Source organism: Trematomus bernacchii, unplaced genomic scaffold (genome assembly GCF_902827165.1).
Source record: "Trematomus bernacchii unplaced genomic scaffold, fTreBer1.1, whole genome shotgun sequence".
Taxonomy (NCBI): Eukaryota; Metazoa; Chordata; class Actinopteri; order Perciformes; family Nototheniidae; genus Trematomus; species Trematomus bernacchii.
In genome coordinates, this window is record NW_022987469.1 from 3,595,636 (window position 1) to 3,615,991 (window position 20,356).

The window sequence follows — 20,356 nt, forward strand, 5'->3', positions numbered from 1 at the left end:
ATAAAATATCTTCTATCATAAATTTTACCTCTTCCCAAAACGTTTTTATCTTGGTACACTCCCAAACACAATGAAAACCTTTTCCCTTACATTTTCCACATTTAAAACATACATTTAAAACGTATGTTTTAAATGTGTCTGGGATATTACCACTAAATGTATTTAACTTTTCTGGAGTAATATATATACGCATCAGCCAGTTATATTGTAAGAGCTTAAGACGGGTATTCACTGTTTGTGATTGAGCTTTCTTAAAGGCACCTTCCCACTCATCAATTGTCTTCCTGCAAATCCTACCTCCAATTTCTAAGTTTAGCTTCAGAGGACTCAGGGGAGCCAGATATAAGCAAGTTATAAAGTGCAAAAATTAAGTTTTTCCCCTACAGTCCCTTAACATTATTTTCTCTAGTGGTGAGTATGGAGGTATAGTTAGTAATTGTTTTTGGTTTGCTCCAATATAGCTTCTAATTTGTAAACATTTGAAAAAATGCTTCCGTGAAATGTTGTGCTTGATTGTAAGCTCCTCAAACGACATCAGTTTATCATCATTGAGCCTATATAGATCCTGAATTCTCTGTACCCCCTTATCTGACCAAATCTTAAACCCACTATCAGCTCTGCCTGGAGTAATGTCATAATTTCCCCAAATTGGACTAAAACGTGAGAGAGAGAGGTTCGCCCAAGTACTTCCTCACTTCATGCCAGACTCTAATCATGTTCCCAGTAATAGGGTTAGTTGTTTTTTTTAAGTTTCTTCACACTAGTTGAGTACAAATACATGGGAAGAGGTAACTCTAAACATTGGGACTCCATCCCTCTCCAGGCAGGGGGGTTGTCGTTTGTAAAATAAAACATAATAGTCCTAAACTGAGTTGCACAGTAGTACCAGAGAGGGTTAGGACAGGCTATCATAGGGCATATACAGGAAGGCCAAGCGAAGACGGGCTCGTTTGTTGTTCCACAGAAAATTCAAAAATAATTTCCTTAACTTTGAAAATAGGTTTGGAGGAGGCAGGTGGATGTTTTGGAATAGATACAGCAACTTGAGGAGTATGTTAACTTTTTATATATTAATTCTCCCAATTAAAGAGATCAGCATATGCTTCCATCTATCACTTGTGCTTGTAATTGATTCCATCATAGGATCGTAATTAGAATTCACCTGGCTTATTGGTCTTATATTTTCGCATCTATTGCAGGGTTTCCCTGGTTTTGGTAACAATGTAATGAAGGCTTCTCTCAGTGATGGTGGAAGAATTTCATTTTTTAAAGATTCTAGCAACACATACCTGTTAACACTAGAACCGCCAATCGGGTCAATTTGACCCAGAGCTGTTTTTTATTGCGTGTAACTTTTTTTCAATAAAATATTAAAGTCTTCCAGTCCGTGACTTTTCCTGAAAGTGTGTTATGTAGCACCCTATGTTGTTAAAAATTGTCAATATGAAGTCAGATTGAAGAAATCGCCCAAAAAATTGCCATTTATACCTATTTCCGTCCATCGGGTAATATTGACCCCACCCCTTTTCATATAAACATGACGTGTTGCTATAGCAACGCCTTTTGTCTACTGCGGTTCCTTATAGATTGAGAGATAGATTGAGAGAGAGAGAGATGGATGGATAGATATATTGATAGATAGTTATAGATAGAGAGAGAGAGAGAGATAGAGACAGTCTGTAGTGAAGGAGTGCGCTCCCGCTCACGGGAGACTGCTCGCGCTGCGCTCCGCAGCAAACAGCTGTGGGGCGAGTTGAAAGTACGTTATGCTGGCCGCGGTGTCTAAATAATGCTTCCGGGCCAGCGGGCCATTTATAATGTCGAGCCCTGAGAGTCCACAGATTATATTGGTATACGTTTCATCCCTGTGCGATCAAAACTCACTGCTCAATAAAAGAACATTTTACCTTGAAAATCAATGCATTCTAATAGCGGGTCAATTTGACCCAGGTGGCGGTTTTAGGTTTAAAAAATCTCTGGCGGTTCTAGTGTTAAGAGGGGAGTTTGTATTTTATATTTAAACTTTGTGTAGATATCTATAGGTAGGCCATCTGGCCCTACAGCTTTCCCAGATTTCATGTAATCAATTGCATTAGAGATCTCTTCTAATGATAATTCACCTTCCAGACTAGGTCTGAGTTCTGCTGGGATACTAGGTATATGTTATTTTGACTTGTCAGATCTGAATTTATGTCAGTCGTATAGATTTTTATAGACATTTTTAAAAGCCTAATTTATTTCTATAGGATCGACTATATTATCTCCCTTATTGTTCTGTATTGACGTAATGGATCTTTCAATTTGTAATTGTTTAATGCGCCACACTAATATCTTTCCAGGCTTCTCTCCTTGATCGTAAAATGTTTGTTTGAGTCTTAGTAGACTTGCCACTGCTTTAGAAGCTGATCATTCATGATACTGGGACCTCAGTACTAGCAGTTCTTGTTGTACTTTAGGGCAGGGTTTCTGAAAGGCCTCACTCTCCAGGGTTTTTATTTTTGATTCCAACATTGTCATTTTATGACCAGCTTTTTGGGATTTAGAGCTTGTGTAGTTAATAATTTGGCCTCATATAAATGCTTTAAAAGCTTCCCATCTTATAGATGCTGATGTTTCCAATGTATTTGTCTCAAAATCTAAATCAATTGGTTTGCCAAGATATGGGACACAATCTAAATAAATTGGTTTGCCAATATACGTGACAAAATCTGAGTCTTGCAACCATTTTTGTTGGATTTGCCATTTAGAAGAATCTCTCACCAGCCTTGAGTGAAGCAGTGAGTTTGGTGCATGGTCCGAAATAAGGATTCCATCATAAGTGCCGTCTTTGATTTTAGAAGCCACATTTACTGATATCAAAAAGTAATCAATACGGGAATACGATTTGTAAGAAGCAGAATACAAGAATACTACAGCATCAGGCTTTAATTCTCTCCAGATGTCCTTCAAATGTAAATCTTTCATAATATTAAAGGGGACCTATCATGCAAAATGCACTTTTGTACGTCTTTTATACATGAATATGTGTCCCCGGTGTTCCAGGGAACTCACCAAGTGTCAGAAAACACAACCCTCTCTATTTTCCTCCATACCCAAATCTCTAAAAAAGGGGCTGCAACGGATCTGATCAAAACTGATCCAGATTTGAACACTGTCCTGACGTCAGGACGGTGGCGCTACGGTTATTGGGCCAACTCTCCACCTATCAGGGGAATGTGGGGTTGGGCCACGGCCGGCCATTGCCGCTCGAAAGCGCTGGAGACTCTGTAGTACATATGCCAGGCCTGTAAGTGGCGCTGTAGTCTGCCACAAAAGCAGCGAAGAAGACTTCCCGCGCATGGTTGCCATGGTTGCCCTTCTGTTTATTCTCCGCTGTGGCTTTCTTTCTCCCTCCCCGAGGCAAGCGTTTGCTCCTGCTGCTTTAATTCAATGCAATCCCTCCCCGTCGAGGCAAGCACTGTAATTCTCTCCGGTTAGTCCACCAGCAGATGACAAACGCCCACCTCTCCGCCTCTTCCAAGGAACGAGGGGACCGTGCGGCAGAGTTTCAGTTAGGTTTTCTTTCGCCGGTCAAGATGTCCGTTAAAGTTTAAATCTTCCGGACAAAATTAGAAAAGTGCCGGTCAAAGGTCTTCTTTGTTATTTATTGAGCTTTAAAACAAATGAATAACGACTCTATATAATAATATAATAAAACACGGAGGACGGAGATCTATTTTTCTCCCCCTCTTCTGACTTGATCAGAGCGCGCTCCCCTCTCCTGCAGGGGGGCATGGTCAGCTGCAGCTCACAGAATCAGCCCCCTGCAAAAACAGGGCTGGAGAACAGCAAATAGAGCGAAATGAGGCATGGCTAAAATGCATGATCTGTTTGGTATTTTGAAAACAGAAACGTATAAATATACCTTATATAGGTATGGCCCTACAATATATCATTTAAATATAGCATGATGGGTCCACTTTAAGTAAGACTTCCCTGCTTTTGGTGTGTGGTTTATCTATGCCCCCTGACCGATCCTTTGTTGGATCCAATACACAATTAAAATCCCCTGCTATGATGTAATTACCAGTAAATGTTGAAAGCGTATAAAACAGGTCCCTAAAAAACTTCGGATCCTCATTATTGGGGACATATATACATTAACTAGATTCAAGTTCAGAGTACCCTGAACAATTAAGTATCTACCAGCCTTGTCCTTGATTACATTTGTTACCTGAAATGTTACTGATTTAGGAATTAGCGTCATAACACCCCTTGCCAGAGTAGAAAATGTTGCTGAATACACACATCCCACCCACCTCCTCCTAATTCTAATATCAGCCTTTGGCAGTAAATGTGTCTCTTGCAAAAAAACAATTTTAGATTGCAGACTTTTTACTTTTTTTTCTACTTTTTTACTCTATTCATAACCTGTTTAATTGTTTTACGTTTTTGCAGGCCTCTGCAATTCCAGGAAGTAAATGTAACCTCCAAACCCTGCGACATGATCTTTGACACAGATTAGGTTACCCACATGTACATAAAAATAAGAAATACATTTAAAAAACATTAAGAAACATAACACGGTTGTTCCAAACCACATCCAAACATGTGAACTTTAACCCCTTTCCCAAATGCATCCACCAAGGCCGCACCCCCCTCCTCATGTTGACACTTCCCCTTATAGCTGACAGTCACTGTACTAATACAGCACGTGCTTCAGCTCGAATATGCTTCTATTCCTAACCTTTGTTTTACATTACTAACCGCCATGTGATCATAAGAAATCCCACCTAAAGTAGATCCACCATACCTATCTAATGGGCAGTGAGCTCAGGAGGAGCCAACAAATGTTATACCGCAAAATTCAAGATTATAAAAGTACCTAAATAAAATGAAAAGATGCGTTCATTCTTCAATTTTAAACTGAAGGCTCCACATACCCTTGTCATAAAATGACACTCACCCGTTTTGTTAACCAGCCATTGCAGGGCTTAACACAAATATAGCTGAATAGCTAATTATCAGAGCCAGATTTAACTTAAATCAGCAATCTCCATAAGAGCTGGCCTCTACAGTACTTATTAACTCAACCTCATAAAGCTATTGCTTTCAAACTTTTAACTGAAATACGCCATGCAACGTTGGCGAGATACTGAGACGTATGGTGTGAATATAAACAATTAAATTAAAAAACCCAGAAATAAAAGCTAGGTCAGGGCTAACGTAATTAGCGACTCATGTGTGATATCAGACCCCAATGTTATATATTGTTAGAAAACACTTGTGACCAGCAGAACATATAAACAAAACATTTGGTCACTGTCAGTCATCAGTTGCAAGCTTCAAGTAGCTCGATATGTCCAGACATATCCAAGATGCCCGACCGCAAATATATACTTAAAGAAAATAAGTCATGATACCTGCACATACAGTTAGCCCATGTTAGCCTTTTAGCCGGGCACAGCCACAGGTTACGTTGATACATTATAACTTGAGTCATGACAACTGGCGTCATTCTATTATTTTAGACAGGGGCGTGGCCTTTGTAGAATAACCAGGAAATACACATTTCGATCGCTTCTTCTGTCGTTTACATTCATCTTTTGGTATTTGGGTCCATAGGAACACTTTGATGCACATTCAGTACCAGTGTGTGAGGTTGTGGTTGCGATGCCGATATCCAGACGCGTACAGCGCGGACTACAAAAAGACACATGAGGTGACTGGGGATGTCTGTTCAAAACATTGCAAGCTTGAATAAATCATTTAAACCAGTTATTTTTGCCAGACTTATTACTGAATGTCATTGTTAATGTGATACCAAGTCCATCTGAGACCTGTGTACACCTTCAGACAGCCTCCAAGTGAAGCGTACGTTGTTTACTCACAGTTTGAAAGCAGCGTGGAGAAGTCTTCAGCTGTGGAGAGCTCCGCCCAGGATAAATTGTGATACGACTGCTGTGGCTTGTTCTTGTTGTCAGTCTTATATTTGTATCATATATCGTTATTAATATGATGTCGAGTCGATTTGAGACCCGTTTATACTTTCATACAGTCTGTTAGTGAAACATACAGTCTGTCTGAGTTGTTATTATATTCATTTCTTGTTATTGTTGTCTTTCCATCTGTCGGTGATGATTGTCATTTACCGACATGCTACTGCATAATGAAACACATGGCCTGATTTGCATATTTGAACTTAAAGGTCCCATGTCATGGCCATTTCCACTGATCATAATTCCATTGTTGAGGTCTACTAGAATAGATTTATATTGTGCAATGTTCCAAACTCACATTGGTTTCTCATACAGCATCTCTGTAAACTACTTGTATTCACTGAATTTCACTCTCTGCCTTTAACGGCTCGTTGTAGCTCCAATAGCTCCAGCCCCCACCCTCCCTGTGAGCACAGTGTGCTCTGATTGGTCGGGACGTTGTGAATCGCGCTGAGCTCCGTGGAGGTGTTGTTTCCTTGTTAGCGATACACAGCCAAACACAGCCAAACTCATCCTGAGCACACACAAAGTCACAGCCGAAGTAAAAACAATGAGTGTGGCTTGATATTGAGTAAGAAAAAGGTTGATAAACGCTGTGAGAATGGGTCTGCAGAGAGAATTTCGCCGCGATCCCAACTGTCTGTTATCAGCCTGCAGCCAGGGAGGAGAAATCAGCTGAGCTGCCTGCTCCCTGCACACAGATGTGTGTGTGAGGAAGTCCGTGGATTGGTCAATTTGGACCAATCAGCGGGGGCTTAACGTAACGGCTCCGCGGACGTAACGTAACGGCTCCACGGATTGGTCCATTTCGTTCCGGGTACGGGATTACATCATCCCGTACCCGAAAGAATCAAATGGACAATGACGTATCTCCAACGAGGCGTTTTGGGGAGGTATTTTCTGTGTTAGAGTTTTACTCGCTACAGGGTGTACTTTGAGGGTTTGTGACTCTGCACACCGTTTATATGCATAAAAACCTTCATAACACACAAGGGGACGGGTAATAACCGGAAAAGCATGACATGTCTCCTTTAATGTGTGCAATAGAATACATTTATATGTGAAATGACCACTTATCACAACATAATGTGGACTGATAAACTAGGATATCTGATCTCGGTGGGTCTTAATGAGGCTTGATACAGACCTCAGTCAGTATAGTATTTCAAAGCAAATGCCTACTATAATATTTATATTATGTGGCTTAAAGTGTACATAAATTCGCTCACATTATAAATGATGGTCGGGTTGAATTTTTCTGAATCTTTTAACAATGTCAATGTAAGAAATTCAGCTGTGATTATCAAATATTTCGTATTGATCCGTAGCTCACTCATAACGCGCAGGGCTCGAGTGATTTTTGCTGTTGGGAGTGCTGTTTGAGTCCAGCATGAACTTTTTAGTTATTTTCATGTCGATGAACACTGAATAATATTTTTGAATAGAGGATTCATAATATTGTTTGCCGAGACCAACATTAATGATCAAGCAGCATTTAAAGTCTAAATATCCCTGCACATGTAGCAATGACATTTCTGCTGCTATCTTTGCAAAAATGATTTATTCAAGCTTGCAATGTTTTGAACAGACATCCCCAGTCACCTCATGTGTCTTTTTGTAGTCCTCGCTGTACGCGTCCGGATATCGGCATCGCAACCACAACCTCACACACTGGTACTGAATGTGCATCCAAGTGTTCCTATGGACCCAAATACCAAAAGATGAATGTAAACGACAGAAGAAGCGATCGAAATGTGTATTTCCTGGTTATTCGACAAAGGCCACACCCCTGTCTAAAATAATAGAATGACGCCAGCTGTCATGACTCAAGTTATACTGTAACAACGTTAATCAGCCTGTCCCTCCTCTCTTGTAATCCGCTCGATGAAGTTCTCCACAGCAGACGGGTTCTCAAAAGTGTGCGACTTGTCCTTGTAGGTTACCAGGAGCCGAGCCGGTAATAGCATGCCGTACCGGATCCCCAGGTTCAGTAGTTTCTGACGGACATTATCGAACGTCTTCTACCGCTTGTGCACTCCTGCAGCCAAGTATGGGTAAAATCTCACTGCTGGTCTAGGATCAGTTTTTTTGCCCTGGCTGCCTTCGTTACAACCATCTTGTCCCTATAGTTTAGGAATTTCATGATAAATGTTCTTGGTGGGGCATTAGCATCCCTCCTCTGGCCGATTCTGTGAGCTCTCTCCAGTATAAACTTTGAACGTAGCTGGTCCAAATTCAATACGTCTGGGATCCAGTTTCCGAGGAAAGCACAAGCATCCCCTCCTTTGGCGTCTTCTGGCAGATTCACCAGTCTCAAGTTGGATAACCTGGATTTTGCCTCCAAGTCTTCAACGTTATCCTCTAGCTTGGTGTTTTTAGCCTCGAGTGTTTTCACCTGAGATTCTTACTTCATCCTCTGCAATTCGTTCTGAGCATTCACGTACCTCCTTTCTCACTCCCTATAATGCCATCAAGTCTTGTGGAAAAGTCAGACTTTAGAGAGCCTATGGCAACCAGGATTTTCTCCGAGCCAGCTTCCCCCAGCCCGATCTCACCCGTCTCAACAGAGGCCATGGCCGGCGCTATGCTAGCGCTAGGAGAACTTTCTTTAGCTTCCACGTGTAGCTTGGATGCTCCGAAGTTTTCTAGTTTAGACCGAAGTGATTTTGTTCGTCCTTTAGTCGATTTTCCGGCTGCATCCGACATTTCACTCTCTTTTCCGTAGAGTAGATACAATGGGTTGTCATAAAACGTGGGTAAAACAGTATTTAAGATAGAAATTGGCGGAGCACTGATAGTTGCGTCTTTCTAGCAAGCCACCATAACCGGAAGTCGATGATTGATGATTTAAACTAATGGCTGCATGTAAAAGTCAAGAATATCACAAGCCTTTATAATTTCAGACTTTTGGTAAAAGGACTCAAAGAGTTTTCACTGGTTCAAGTTGAACAGGAACAACATGTAAGATCCTCCAAAAGTATTGTTGAGTTCACCTCATGAAATCACACCTCGTGCCCATCGGCCGCCTTCAATCCAAGTAGTTACATGTGCCCTCTTCTTTAAAAGGGTTTTGGTTTCATGGAACATTCCATGCCAAACTGCTGGAATGCTCCAAGGATCTCCTCACATCAAACACTTGCAGCTGGAGCAGAGACCCTGAGGTCCCTGATGCTCTGCTGAGTCATCAAGATCTCTGCTGCAGTGAGGCAATGCTACATGTTATCCTCAGTGAACAGAAAGCATTCTGGTCACAACACGCCTCACATGCCTTTTATTTAGGAGACAAAATGGTTGTAGAGGGAAAAAGAATATTCGTGGATCACAGTTAACCACACAGTGTGCTCATTGGTGATTGTCAGGCCATTCCTGCATTCCTACATTTAGTTTAGGTTGAGTTGGCTCAGAAAATATCATGCGTGATCATTCTGATATCACTCATCTCTTTTAAATACAATCTCTCCATCACAGAAGGGGGATTGCATTTTGTGTCTTGCAATGAGTTGATGAGACTGGTACTGATCATCCATCCTAAGTTGAAGTCAAATAACAGCAGTTTACATCCGATATAACTGCATATGTTACATCCGTACATGTGCTGATTCTAGCCATTTGGTGGCTGCTACAGTGCTAAGCGGCATTTTGTGTTGTTTGACATTTTGACATTTTTCTGAGAAACATCATTACAGGACATTTAGCTGATGCTTTTATCCAAAGCCTCTTACAATAAATGCAATCAACTATGAACATAAAAAACTCAGAAACAAGAAGCAAGAATCCTGGAAGAACAATAGCTTTTGGTTAGCCAAACCAGTGTACGTGCTACTGTATTGGCTTCAAATTTTGGTCCCATGATTTATTTTGAAAATGTTCCTTTAAATTGAACCCATTGTATCCCAGGTATTGTGTATTGAGCATGGCCTTTTACAGAAATGGATAGTCGTAATTAAAAGATAGAGAAACCGTACATTCATCTTCACTGTAAATGAAATGAACTATAAAAGCAACTAGTACAATATAATGTATGAATGTCAGGAAAATAAAAATCAATCCTATGAAGCTTAGAATAAACATCTGAACTAAAGACTTCACTATTAAATAAACATAACGCGCTAAACGGCAGGACTGAATGGGCAGTGTGAAAGCCGCCAGCATGGATTTCATTGATTTGATTGTTTCTCTGGAGGAAATACAATTAGCTGCTAACACCACATTAACTTTAAATCATCTTATTTAATTATTATCTGAAACATTACAAATAATAAATGCTCCACCATGTTCACCAAGTTGATGACAGCTGCAAAACAAAGAGCTAAAACGTAAAAATGCTATGATGTGAAAGTTTACTTAAGATATGTCCTGTGTAACTTTACAGAATAGTAAACCAGATTCCCTGCTGAAAATGGAAGAAGATTGCAAATTTGACAGAACACCACTGTCAGGCAATAAAGACAGATTCAGCTTCACCATGTCTCACAAGAAGACGCTGGGGTATGTTTGCCCCGCTCTCAGGTGTTCTGTAGTGATCATAGCAGCAGCTCCAACACTGCGTCATTATCCTGTGTTTGCTTTTCAGCTCCAAGATGCTGAAACCTCAGACCAACTCAAGTGTTTTTGGATCATTACAAAACCTAAAAGAGGACAAATCCAAGCCGGTGAGAGACGAGTACGAGTACGTCTCGGATGAGGGGGAGCTGAAGATTGACGAGTTCCCCATCAGGCGGAAAAAGAACGCGGTCAAGAGAGATCTGTCCTGTGAGTGTCCCTTTGTAGCAGGGATGGAGGCCTTGACCTCACGTTCACAGTACTTATGTAAACATAGCCTTTTCTTTGCATTTTGGCCACACCCACACAGCGTTTAGGTCACAGAGTTATTGTGTGTGTGTGTGTGTGTGTGTGTGTGTGTGTGTGTGTGTGTGTGTGTGTGTGTGTGTGTGTGTGTGTGTGTGTGTGTGTGTGTGTGTGTGTGTGTGTGTGTGTGTGTGTGTGTGTGTGTGTGTGTGTGTGTGTGTGTGTGTGTGTGTGTGTGTGTGTGTGTGTGTGTGTGTGTGTGTGTGTTTTTTTATGTGTAGACATTTATTAAACTGTGCTTGTGTGAACAGCGTTTCAATAGAATGATAAAACCTGTGTATATGGGGACTGGGCACTTTGAGACATTGTCTTCCTAGCTAGATAACTAGAACCACACAAAATAGCAAAGTGAGACCCTGTCAAAGACATTTCAGATATGTTAGAATGTGTATTCACCAGAGTAAAGTATAGATTGTTGTTTTGGTCGAGTATGGTATTAGCACTAACAACCAGCCTTACTGTCCAAAATGAAGCAATATTTCCATTGCATCCTGTGTTTGAGCTGTTGCTCAATGGTCAATGTTTTTTCTTCCAGTTTTGTCGGACATTAAAGAACCCATTCAACCAGCCAAGAAACCAAAGTTTCAGCCCTTGGTGAAACCGGTACGTATTACAGATGGCAATCCTTCCCTCCTGGCCATCATGTTATCAAGCTTACCATGACAAGACCATGCTGCAATGCTCCTTTAAAACTCAAATTCAAGTGTAGAGATACAATGTTGTGAATCTGAACAAGAACCCTCTAAGCTGAAAGTAAAAGGTGGGGCATGAATATGAAGCAGGTGCTTGTGTGGTCACTGACACCATACCATCATAACCGCAGCATAATCCTACAGACCGTAACGTAGTCCTACAGACCGAAATGTAGTCCTACGTAGTCCTACAGACAGTAACGTAGTCCTACAGACCGTAATGTAGTCCTACAGACCGTAATGTAGTCCTACAGACCGAAATGTAGTCCTACGTAGTCCTACAGACCGTAACGTAGTCCTACAGACCGTAACGTAGTCCTACAGACCGAAACGTAGTCCTACAGACCGTAACGTAGTCCTACAGACAGTAACGTAGTCCTACAGACTGTAACGTAGTCCTACAGACTGTAACGTAGTCCTACAGACTGTAACGTAGTCCTACAGACCGTAACGTAGTCCTACAGACAGTAACGTAGTCCTACAGACCGTAACGTAGTCCTACAGACCAGACCGTAACGTAGTCCTACAGACCGTAACGTAGTCCTACAGACCGTAACGTAGTCCTACAGACAGTAACGTAGTCCTGCAGACAGTAACGTAGTCCTGCAGACCGTAACGTAGTCCTACAAACCGTAACGTAGTCCTACAGACCGTAACGTAGTCCTGCAGACAGTAACGTAGTCCTGCAGACCGTAACGTAGTCCTACAGACCGTAACGTAGTCCTACAGACCGTAACGTAGTCCTACAGACAGTAACGTAGTCCTACAGACCGTAATGTAGTCCTACAGACCGTAATGTAGTCCTACAGACCGAAATGTAGTCCTACGTAGTCCTACAGACCGTAACGTAGTCCTACAGACCGTAACGTAGTCCTACAGACCGAAACGTAGTCCTACAGACCGTAACGTAGTCCTACAGACAGTAACGTAGTCCTACAGACTGTAACGTAGTCCTACAGACTGTAACGTAGTCCTACAGACTGTAACGTAGTCCTACAGACCGTAACGTAGTCCTACAGACAGTAACGTAGTCCTACAGACCGTAACGTAGTCCTACAGACCAGACCGTAACGTAGTCCTACAGACCGTAACGTAGTCCTACAGACCGTAACGTAGTCCTACAGACAGTAACGTAGTCCTGCAGACAGTAACGTAGTCCTGCAGACCGTAACGTAGTCCTACAGACCGTAACGTAGTCCTACAGACCGTAACGTAGTCCTGCAGACAGTAACGTAGTCCTGCAGACCGTAACGTAGTCCTACAGACCGTAACGTAGTCCTACAGACCGTAACGTAGTCCTACAGACAGTAACGTAGTCCTGCAGACAGTAACGTAGTCCTGCAGACCGTAACGTAGTCCTACAGACCGTAACGTAGTCCTACAGACCGTAACGTAGTCCTGCAGACAGTAACGTAGTCCTGCAGACCGTAACGTAGTCCTACAGACCGTAACGTAGTCCTACAGACCGTAACGTAGTCCTACAGACAGTAACGTAGTCCTACAGACCGTAATGTAGTCCTACAGACCGTAATGTAGTCCTACAGACCGAAATGTAGTCCTACGTAGTCCTACAGACCGTAACGTAGTCCTACAGACCGTAACGTAGTCCTACAGACCGAAACGTAGTCCTACAGACCGTAACGTAGTCCTACAGACAGTAACGTAGTCCTACAGACTGTAACGTAGTCCTACAGACTGTAACGTAGTCCTACAGACTGTAACGTAGTCCTACAGACCGTAACGTAGTCCTACAGACAGTAACGTAGTCCTACAGACCGTAACGTAGTCCTACAGACCAGACCGTAACGTAGTCCTACAGACCGTAACGTAGTCCTACAGACCGTAACGTAGTCCTATAGACAGTAACGTAGTCCTGCAGACAGTAACGTAGTCCTGCAGACCGTAACGTAGTCCTACAGACAGTAACGTAGTCCTACAGACCGTAACGTAGTCCTACAGACAGTAACGTAGTCCTACAGACCGTAACGTAGTCCTACAGACCGTACAGTGTGCATATTTCCAAATACATTTGTGTTAAACTAAATAACCACAAAGAGGTGGTCAGTAGGGGTCCAAAGCTCAGTTTTGTCTGTAAGAACTGCAGAAAAACCTTCAAAAGTAATGAACAGGCACAACCTGAAAAATGTGATCAGAGAAGTCACATTGAAAACAACTTTGGCTGCAAGTGTCTTAACTTTGAAGCTACACCATATTCCTCTGTGTGTCTTTTGTCTCTTTCTCCTTAGAGTGTGGACTCTTCAGATGAAGAGACTCTGCACATAGACACAGAGGCCAAGCCTGAGGTGAAGAGTCGCAACTCTAAGGTCAAGAAAAAGGGCGGAAGCGCTGCAGGGATTCTTGACCTACTGCAGGCGAGCAAGCAAGTGGGAGGGATTGACTACAGCACCAACAGGTAGACTGAGCTCCTGCAACACTGCAGTGTTCCTCTTGTTTCTCCTCTCAACAGAGTAGGGATGTGCATCTCCATCACTGAGGCCGATGCGATGCGCATCTCAATACGTTGCCAACAATACGATACATTAATGATACATTTCAAGCACCAGGCGATGCGATACGATACAATTCACCCCTGTTGCGATACAGTTCGATACGATTTGATTCAACATTATGCGATTCGGGGCGATACGATGTGATTCAACACGATGCAAAATAATGATATTTCAATATGGTACGACAGAGGATTTTGTTTTATTCCTTATATGCAGCAAATCATACATTAACAAAAAAGTGCTTTACATATTTGCTTCTCTCTACTAGTACTGCACATCCCATCATGCTGTTTCTTTTTTACCTTACAAACAGGTCTTTTCACAAGTGTAGTAGTGCTCTCTGTCTCCAGAGTACAGTACAATGTTATAACACCTCACAGTTAAACAATTTACGGATGCATTGCCCAGGATTAACAATGTGCAAATAACAACTACCATAGTGTCCATACAACTGCCAGCCTGATGTGCTTAACACTCACTCATAGGCTAACTCACCAGAGAGCAGAAAGCATTGGTTTCTATAGGAACAATAAAGAAAATAACCTTTCACAAACAGGTATTTCATAACTGCTTACAATTGTAAGGAAGACATTTAAACTATTATTGGCAGTCACAGTCTGTTGTAAACTAAACACCACTCTCTCTGACAGAACACCTCACTGAGTGATTTAACTCATATGTCTAACTTTCAGGTTTCTCTTTTCAGCCGCAGACCCCACGTCGCCTCTTTATGTGCGTCGCTAAGTTCCTCGTACTACTTGTGTACTTCAAAGCAGCACGGCATCGTTTACAATTTGTGAGCGTTTTTTCAAGTTGTCCGTCTTTCTTGAAAAATCCGAAGTGTTGCCAAACGATTGATTTGTAGGTATTTTTCGGTGCGCTGTGTTTCTCTTTCTCCTCGACTTCCATGTGTGTTGATAACTGAGACTCTCGGCCTCCGTAGTGCGAAGCAAAGATCAAAGATCGTCTCTGCTGAGTGCTGACAAGATGAGGGGATATTATGTGAATGAATCGTTTTTTTACCGATGCAAAGACGCTACAATCGATGCATCGCGAGTTCAACCCAAACTGTAGCCGATGTGCACTCTTTCAACCGGTGCACTCGCATCTTGAACGTTTATGCCGGTGCACCGATGTGAATCGGTGAATCTTAACATCCCTACAACAGACACATTCTAGGTCGTATGCTCCTTCATGGGCGACAACTGGCAAACAAATGTCTTGCTCAACAACGATGTAATTGGATGAAAAAGCAGATCTTTTATATCTTCGCTTGGAGCTGAAAAATCAACTAGCAAGTGAAGCAGGTTCTGTCAGCAGTCGGTTGATTCATGGGGGCTCCTGGCTCCCCCCCCCCCCCCAGTCTGCTGCCTGCTGCAGCTCGTGATGGTCTACTTTTTACCCTGTAAAATTGTTTCTGGGCTTTGAAGAACAACGTGGTGAGTGCAGAGAATAAAGAGATCGCACTAGGCTCCATGTTCAGCCTAGCAGCTTCATAGTGTAATAGGTGTGGGAATATATTTCCATGGAGAGTATTATTATACAGATTAACATTTTATTATATTTTGCTGGTGTCAAATGATAATAATACAGCAATACTGCTGACATTTCCATGGACGATCATATCTCTGAGTTACTCTTCACCTCTGCGGCGTGCTGACTGCTGTGTAATGGCTGTGTTGTTGTGTATTCTTTATTGACGTACTTACAGTCAGCCACCTGCATCTCCCAGCACACAGGAGGCCATTCAGGGCATGCTGTCCATGGCCAACCTGTCGTCTTCAGACAGCCTGCAGCAACCGTGGAGCAGCCAGTCCAAGAGCAACTCTCACAGCACGCCGGCCGGCAGGAAGGCGGGCGGGGGGGCGGGCGGTGGCAACAGCAAGCGACCCACCAAACGGCTTCCTAAGAAACCCAGGAAAAGCAGCAGCATTGAGAGTTTGGATTACGATGACGACCAGGACCACATGGACGCGTGTTTCAAGGACTCTGATTATGGTAAGCTGTCCTATTTTAGTTTAGGAAGATGTTGTTGATGTTGCTCAGCGTGGTCAGGACTGATCCTCAGTGCACAGGTGCTGTTACAAAACCAGACCCATATGTGGCTCTTCCATTCCTTTTCATTACACAGAGTACACAATAGGGTTTATTTTTTGTGCCTTCTATTCCAAATTTGCCTTTCGTGTTTTTCCAAGTTGTGTTTTTTTTTCTTTGAAGTGTTTTCTTTGTGAGTCCAATCCAAACAGTTGTTCAGCTTGTTAGTAAGCCATTAACATGAGCTGCCAATCGTTCATTTACATCCTTTTGAACTTTTAATTAGGGTCTAATTAGTTGTATGAATCACAAATCTTCAGGCCAGTGTGAAGCACTGGCACTCATTTCTTTCTTTGTAAACAGGCCATTTTTTATCTTGATTATCCTATTGTCAGACACGAGAGCTCTCCTGTGCAGTCCACAGCTGTCTCACAGCTGTCCTGCATGCTGTCAGTGGAAACTTCACATGCATGGAAAACAGAAAGCAGTGCACTTTAGTAACACTCAATGTTTTACATTTGTGACATGATTGGCCGGTACTGTTACGTTGTCTACATCCTTTCATCGGAAACCTACCCGCCCAACTTGTCAGTAATGCTTTGCATCTTTCGGTTTTAGTTTATCCCTCGTTGGAGTCTGAAGAGGATAATCCGGTTTTCAAATCCAGATCAAAAAAACGAAAAAGCAGTGACGACACTCCCTACAGCCCGACAGGTACATTCTTGTATTGCTGAAAATGGAAGTTCTACTCTAAAAGGCATATGTGTTCTAAACCTCTGAATGGGTGTGATTTAAGCGCGGGTAGGACCCTCGGTTCCTCGGCAGGAGAGGCCGGCGAGAGACGGGGCGCGCGTGGCCTCCATAGAGACGGGGCTGGCTGCAGCTGCAGCAAAGCTTTCTCATCAGGTATGCCACTGCAATAGTTTTACATAACAACAGCAACTATTCCTATAAGCATTGCTCAACCATATGTCTGCGTCAACAGGAGGAGCAGCAGAAAAGTAAGAAGAAGAAGAAAAGCACCAAAAAGAAGGCAATAGTAATAGAGGAGCCACCGAAAGCGTCTCAGGACAGCAGCTCGCCGGAGCACAATGTGGACGACGGCAGCCTGACGGACCCTGAGTTCAACACAGGAACAGTAAAGTCGCCGGGGGGGCCACAGCCCATGGCGCCCGGCGTTTTTCTGAGCCAAAGGCGACCTTCGATTTCTTCTCCCAACAACAGCAGCAACCCCATGAGCACCACAAGCAGCAGCATGGCCAAGGTGGAGCGTGTGGTGTCAGCAGACGCCAAAGGTGAGCCTGAACCAAATGTTCAGAGCCGTTATGTGTGGATTTGTTAGCCGTGCTATCGAACTAGCTGCCCTCCATTTGACCAACGCTAACAACAGCTGATCCTCCAGCCTGCCTCAGCATCAGAGACCAATAGCTAAGACCCTTTGCAGTTGTGCTAATAAGCTAATATTAGCATGCTAAGGTTGGCTTGTTTTCTGATCTTTGAGACATTTATAAAACCTAGAAGACTGTCCCAATCATTTCTCAAGAAGCTTCTTGTAAGTAACTGGTAACATAATTAAAGTCTGTGAGTCAGTAAAACAGGCAAGCAGACATTACAAATATTTATGATGAATAAAAGTTCCAATCACAAATGAAAAATGAGTATAGACTAAGCCTTCCTACAGTCAGTGGAATCAAATATGGAATTAGTGGCTTTTATCAATGAACAGGTGCAAAGTATATTCATCTAGTTAGACATGAGAAAGAGCTGTAGATGTGTGTTGTCATTGTGTTGTCATTGTGTTGTCATTGTGTAAATGATTGGTGCTGAAGGTTAGTGCAGTCACTTAATACCTGCATATGCATATTACATGCAGTGATCTGAGAATAACAAATAACCCCCTCCTTTCTGTTGAAAGCAGCATCAGTAACATGATGACAATCTGTTATTATACACATCATGTCGTTCCACTGTCGGGCAGTTGGTGGCACTTATGGGCCAGGAAACAAAGCCGTTTTGACCTTGTAGCATTTAGCTTAAAGAAGTGAAGTGGAGGTGATCCGAGCAGCGGAACACTCACCCTGTCTTCTTCTCTTCACAGCGAAGCGGCTAAAGAAAGGCATGGCAACAGCCAAACAGAGACTTGGAAAGATTTTAAAGATCCATCGGAATGGAAAGCTCCTCCTGTAGCATGCAGCAGAACGCTGCTGCCGGACTGGGACTCCATCCGGACCCCCCCCCCCCCCAAGATCATGCATTTTTCAATTTCTATGAAGAACATCACTCAAATAGGTTTTTGCCTCTACTTATACTTTATAACTTTCAGATATTAAGATGTACAGAACCTACTATAAATATTTTTTAAGAGAACATGTCTCATTTTACTACAGCTGTCAGTTTATCAGGGGTTGCAAACAGATGAAGTAAAAATACATTGCAGTCATTCCAGGATTTGAAAGTATCCCTTGCATGTATTAAGTTGCATGTGCGCTTGAGGCAGGGTATGGGGATTTGACTCAATCATTTCTCCTATATGGATGCAGCTTATCATTGCCACACTGATGATTGCGCCCAACCCCCCCACCCCCCTGCAGTTTTCTCTTTATGTTAACACTTAAGTATTTATTGGATTGGAGTCATAGACAGGAAGCCTACTTCAACTGTAAAGCACAAGTGTCTGGACATGAAAAGCATAGGATGTGCGACAGTAGGTGGCGCTGTAGCCAATGATAAGCCTCATCTATGTCAGGTGTGCAGTCACATGGGGATACTTTCTCTCTTCTCTTGATTTCCCAGGCAGCACCTTCACAAAGTACAGTTTATAGAATGTAGCTTGTACATAACCTGTTAAATGACTGCTTTTCTATCCTTCCTTTCCCTTAAGGCTTCATTCTACATTTCCACCACATTTCTTTTGTTTTAATTTGCTTTACTTAGATTTGTATTAACATTTTTAAAGGCAGAAATTCATTTTGAACCCCCATTAGATTTAAAGGTGTTGTCTGGAAAACAACTGAAGAAATAATACATTGTATTGTCATATGGCCTTACATACACAAAGCTAATTGTATTGTGATTCTGTTTGAACAAGAGACACAGCTTGGAGGACATTGATATAACAGGAAAAAAGGAAACTGTGTTTCTGCGACCAGCCTCTTGTTCCACTTGTAGTATCATGAAGGCTTTCGGAATTATTTTACTAGCACCTTGTGAAGTGTTTATGTGTCAGTGATGTAATTTATTAATGTTTGTAGCTTTTTATACTTGTAAAATTCTTAAGAATATTCTTTTTAATTATTTCATCAACTTGTGAAATTTCCCTTAGCAGACAGTTGTTGTTTTTCCTTCTTCTTTTCCTTTCCTTTTCTAGGATGCGTGTGTGTTAGGGGACATCAGGAAAATTGTACACACGAGAATCTCCATTAGCACACATTTTTATCTCCATACTGTCTTCTCTTAATGTCAATGTTATGATAGGAAACATGTCCAATGTGTTATTATTCTTATTGGTAATATTCCAGTTATAGTCACACCCTTTTCTTCTGGTCAGGCCATGTTCAGTGTAATGCGCTGTATACTGTATAGCAGCAATGTTTTAGTCACACATTTACTCCATGCGTCCACTTCTCACAGATGAGATGCGCTCCCATCGAACTTTCAGCGGGGCATATTTTCAGGTTTTTATTTGTACAATATTTGTGTTGTTTTGTTGTGATTTATTTTTGTATGTCCGACCTATTAAATGCATCCGCTGTGCCAGACAGTGGATCATACCTGTTGTAGCTGTCTTCCCTTACTGTTATTTGCAGTACTAGTAAGTATTTACAATCCTTTTTGACCTGAATCTATATTTTTCTGTATTTAGACTATTCTGTTTGAGATCATTGCTCACTTTTTTAAGACATCGAGAAATCCTGAAGAACAAACATATTGTTGTTAATGATATGATTGTCCGCCTTGTTTACTTTTGCAATACAGTTACTGTGTAAAACCTACCTTGTAATGTGTTCCTCGCCCACTTGCAACCTGACGGCGTCTTTTTGACGACTAAACAAGTTTCCTGCTTTGAGGATGCATCAAGTGATCCAGGTTCTGCACTCACTTCAGGGTCTGGTCTCCCGGAGCTTAAGCAGCTGCTTTAGCCAAGTCATTAATTAAAACCAAGCCAAAGCCAACACCATTAAAAATGTATTAACGTAAAAGTGCTCTGCAGTTTTTTACACCATCCTGAGCACGAGTGTTCACATACATTCATGGAAAACCCATTCCTCATGTTCCTCTGACTGAGCTGGGCAGT

General features: G+C 42.2%; 1 protein-coding gene across 2 annotated transcripts in view; it reads left to right on the forward strand.

Moving 5' to 3' along the window:
- Positions 1 to 20,052, forward strand: part of phf2 (PHD finger protein 2) — a 70,205-nt gene extending 50,153 nt beyond the window's left edge. Inside the window, exons 14-22 of one of the 2 annotated variants that reach the window (XM_034144072.1) lie at positions 10,351 to 10,466; positions 10,552 to 10,730; positions 11,362 to 11,429; positions 13,765 to 13,931; positions 15,740 to 16,026; positions 16,681 to 16,776; positions 16,859 to 16,968; positions 17,048 to 17,357; positions 18,161 to 20,052. In XM_034144072.1, the coding sequence (XP_033999963.1) occupies positions 10,351 to 10,466; positions 10,552 to 10,730; positions 11,362 to 11,429; positions 13,765 to 13,931; positions 15,740 to 16,026; positions 16,681 to 16,776; positions 16,859 to 16,968; positions 17,048 to 17,357; positions 18,161 to 18,249 (1,422 nt within the window). In that variant the 3' untranslated portion in view covers positions 18,250 to 20,052. The remainder of the gene's footprint in view (positions 1 to 10,350; positions 10,467 to 10,551; positions 10,731 to 11,361; positions 11,430 to 13,764; positions 13,932 to 15,739; positions 16,027 to 16,680; positions 16,777 to 16,858; positions 16,969 to 17,047; positions 17,358 to 18,160) is intronic. The other variant, XM_034144082.1, reaches the window with a different exon arrangement.
- Positions 20,053 to 20,356: the final 304 nt, after the last annotated feature.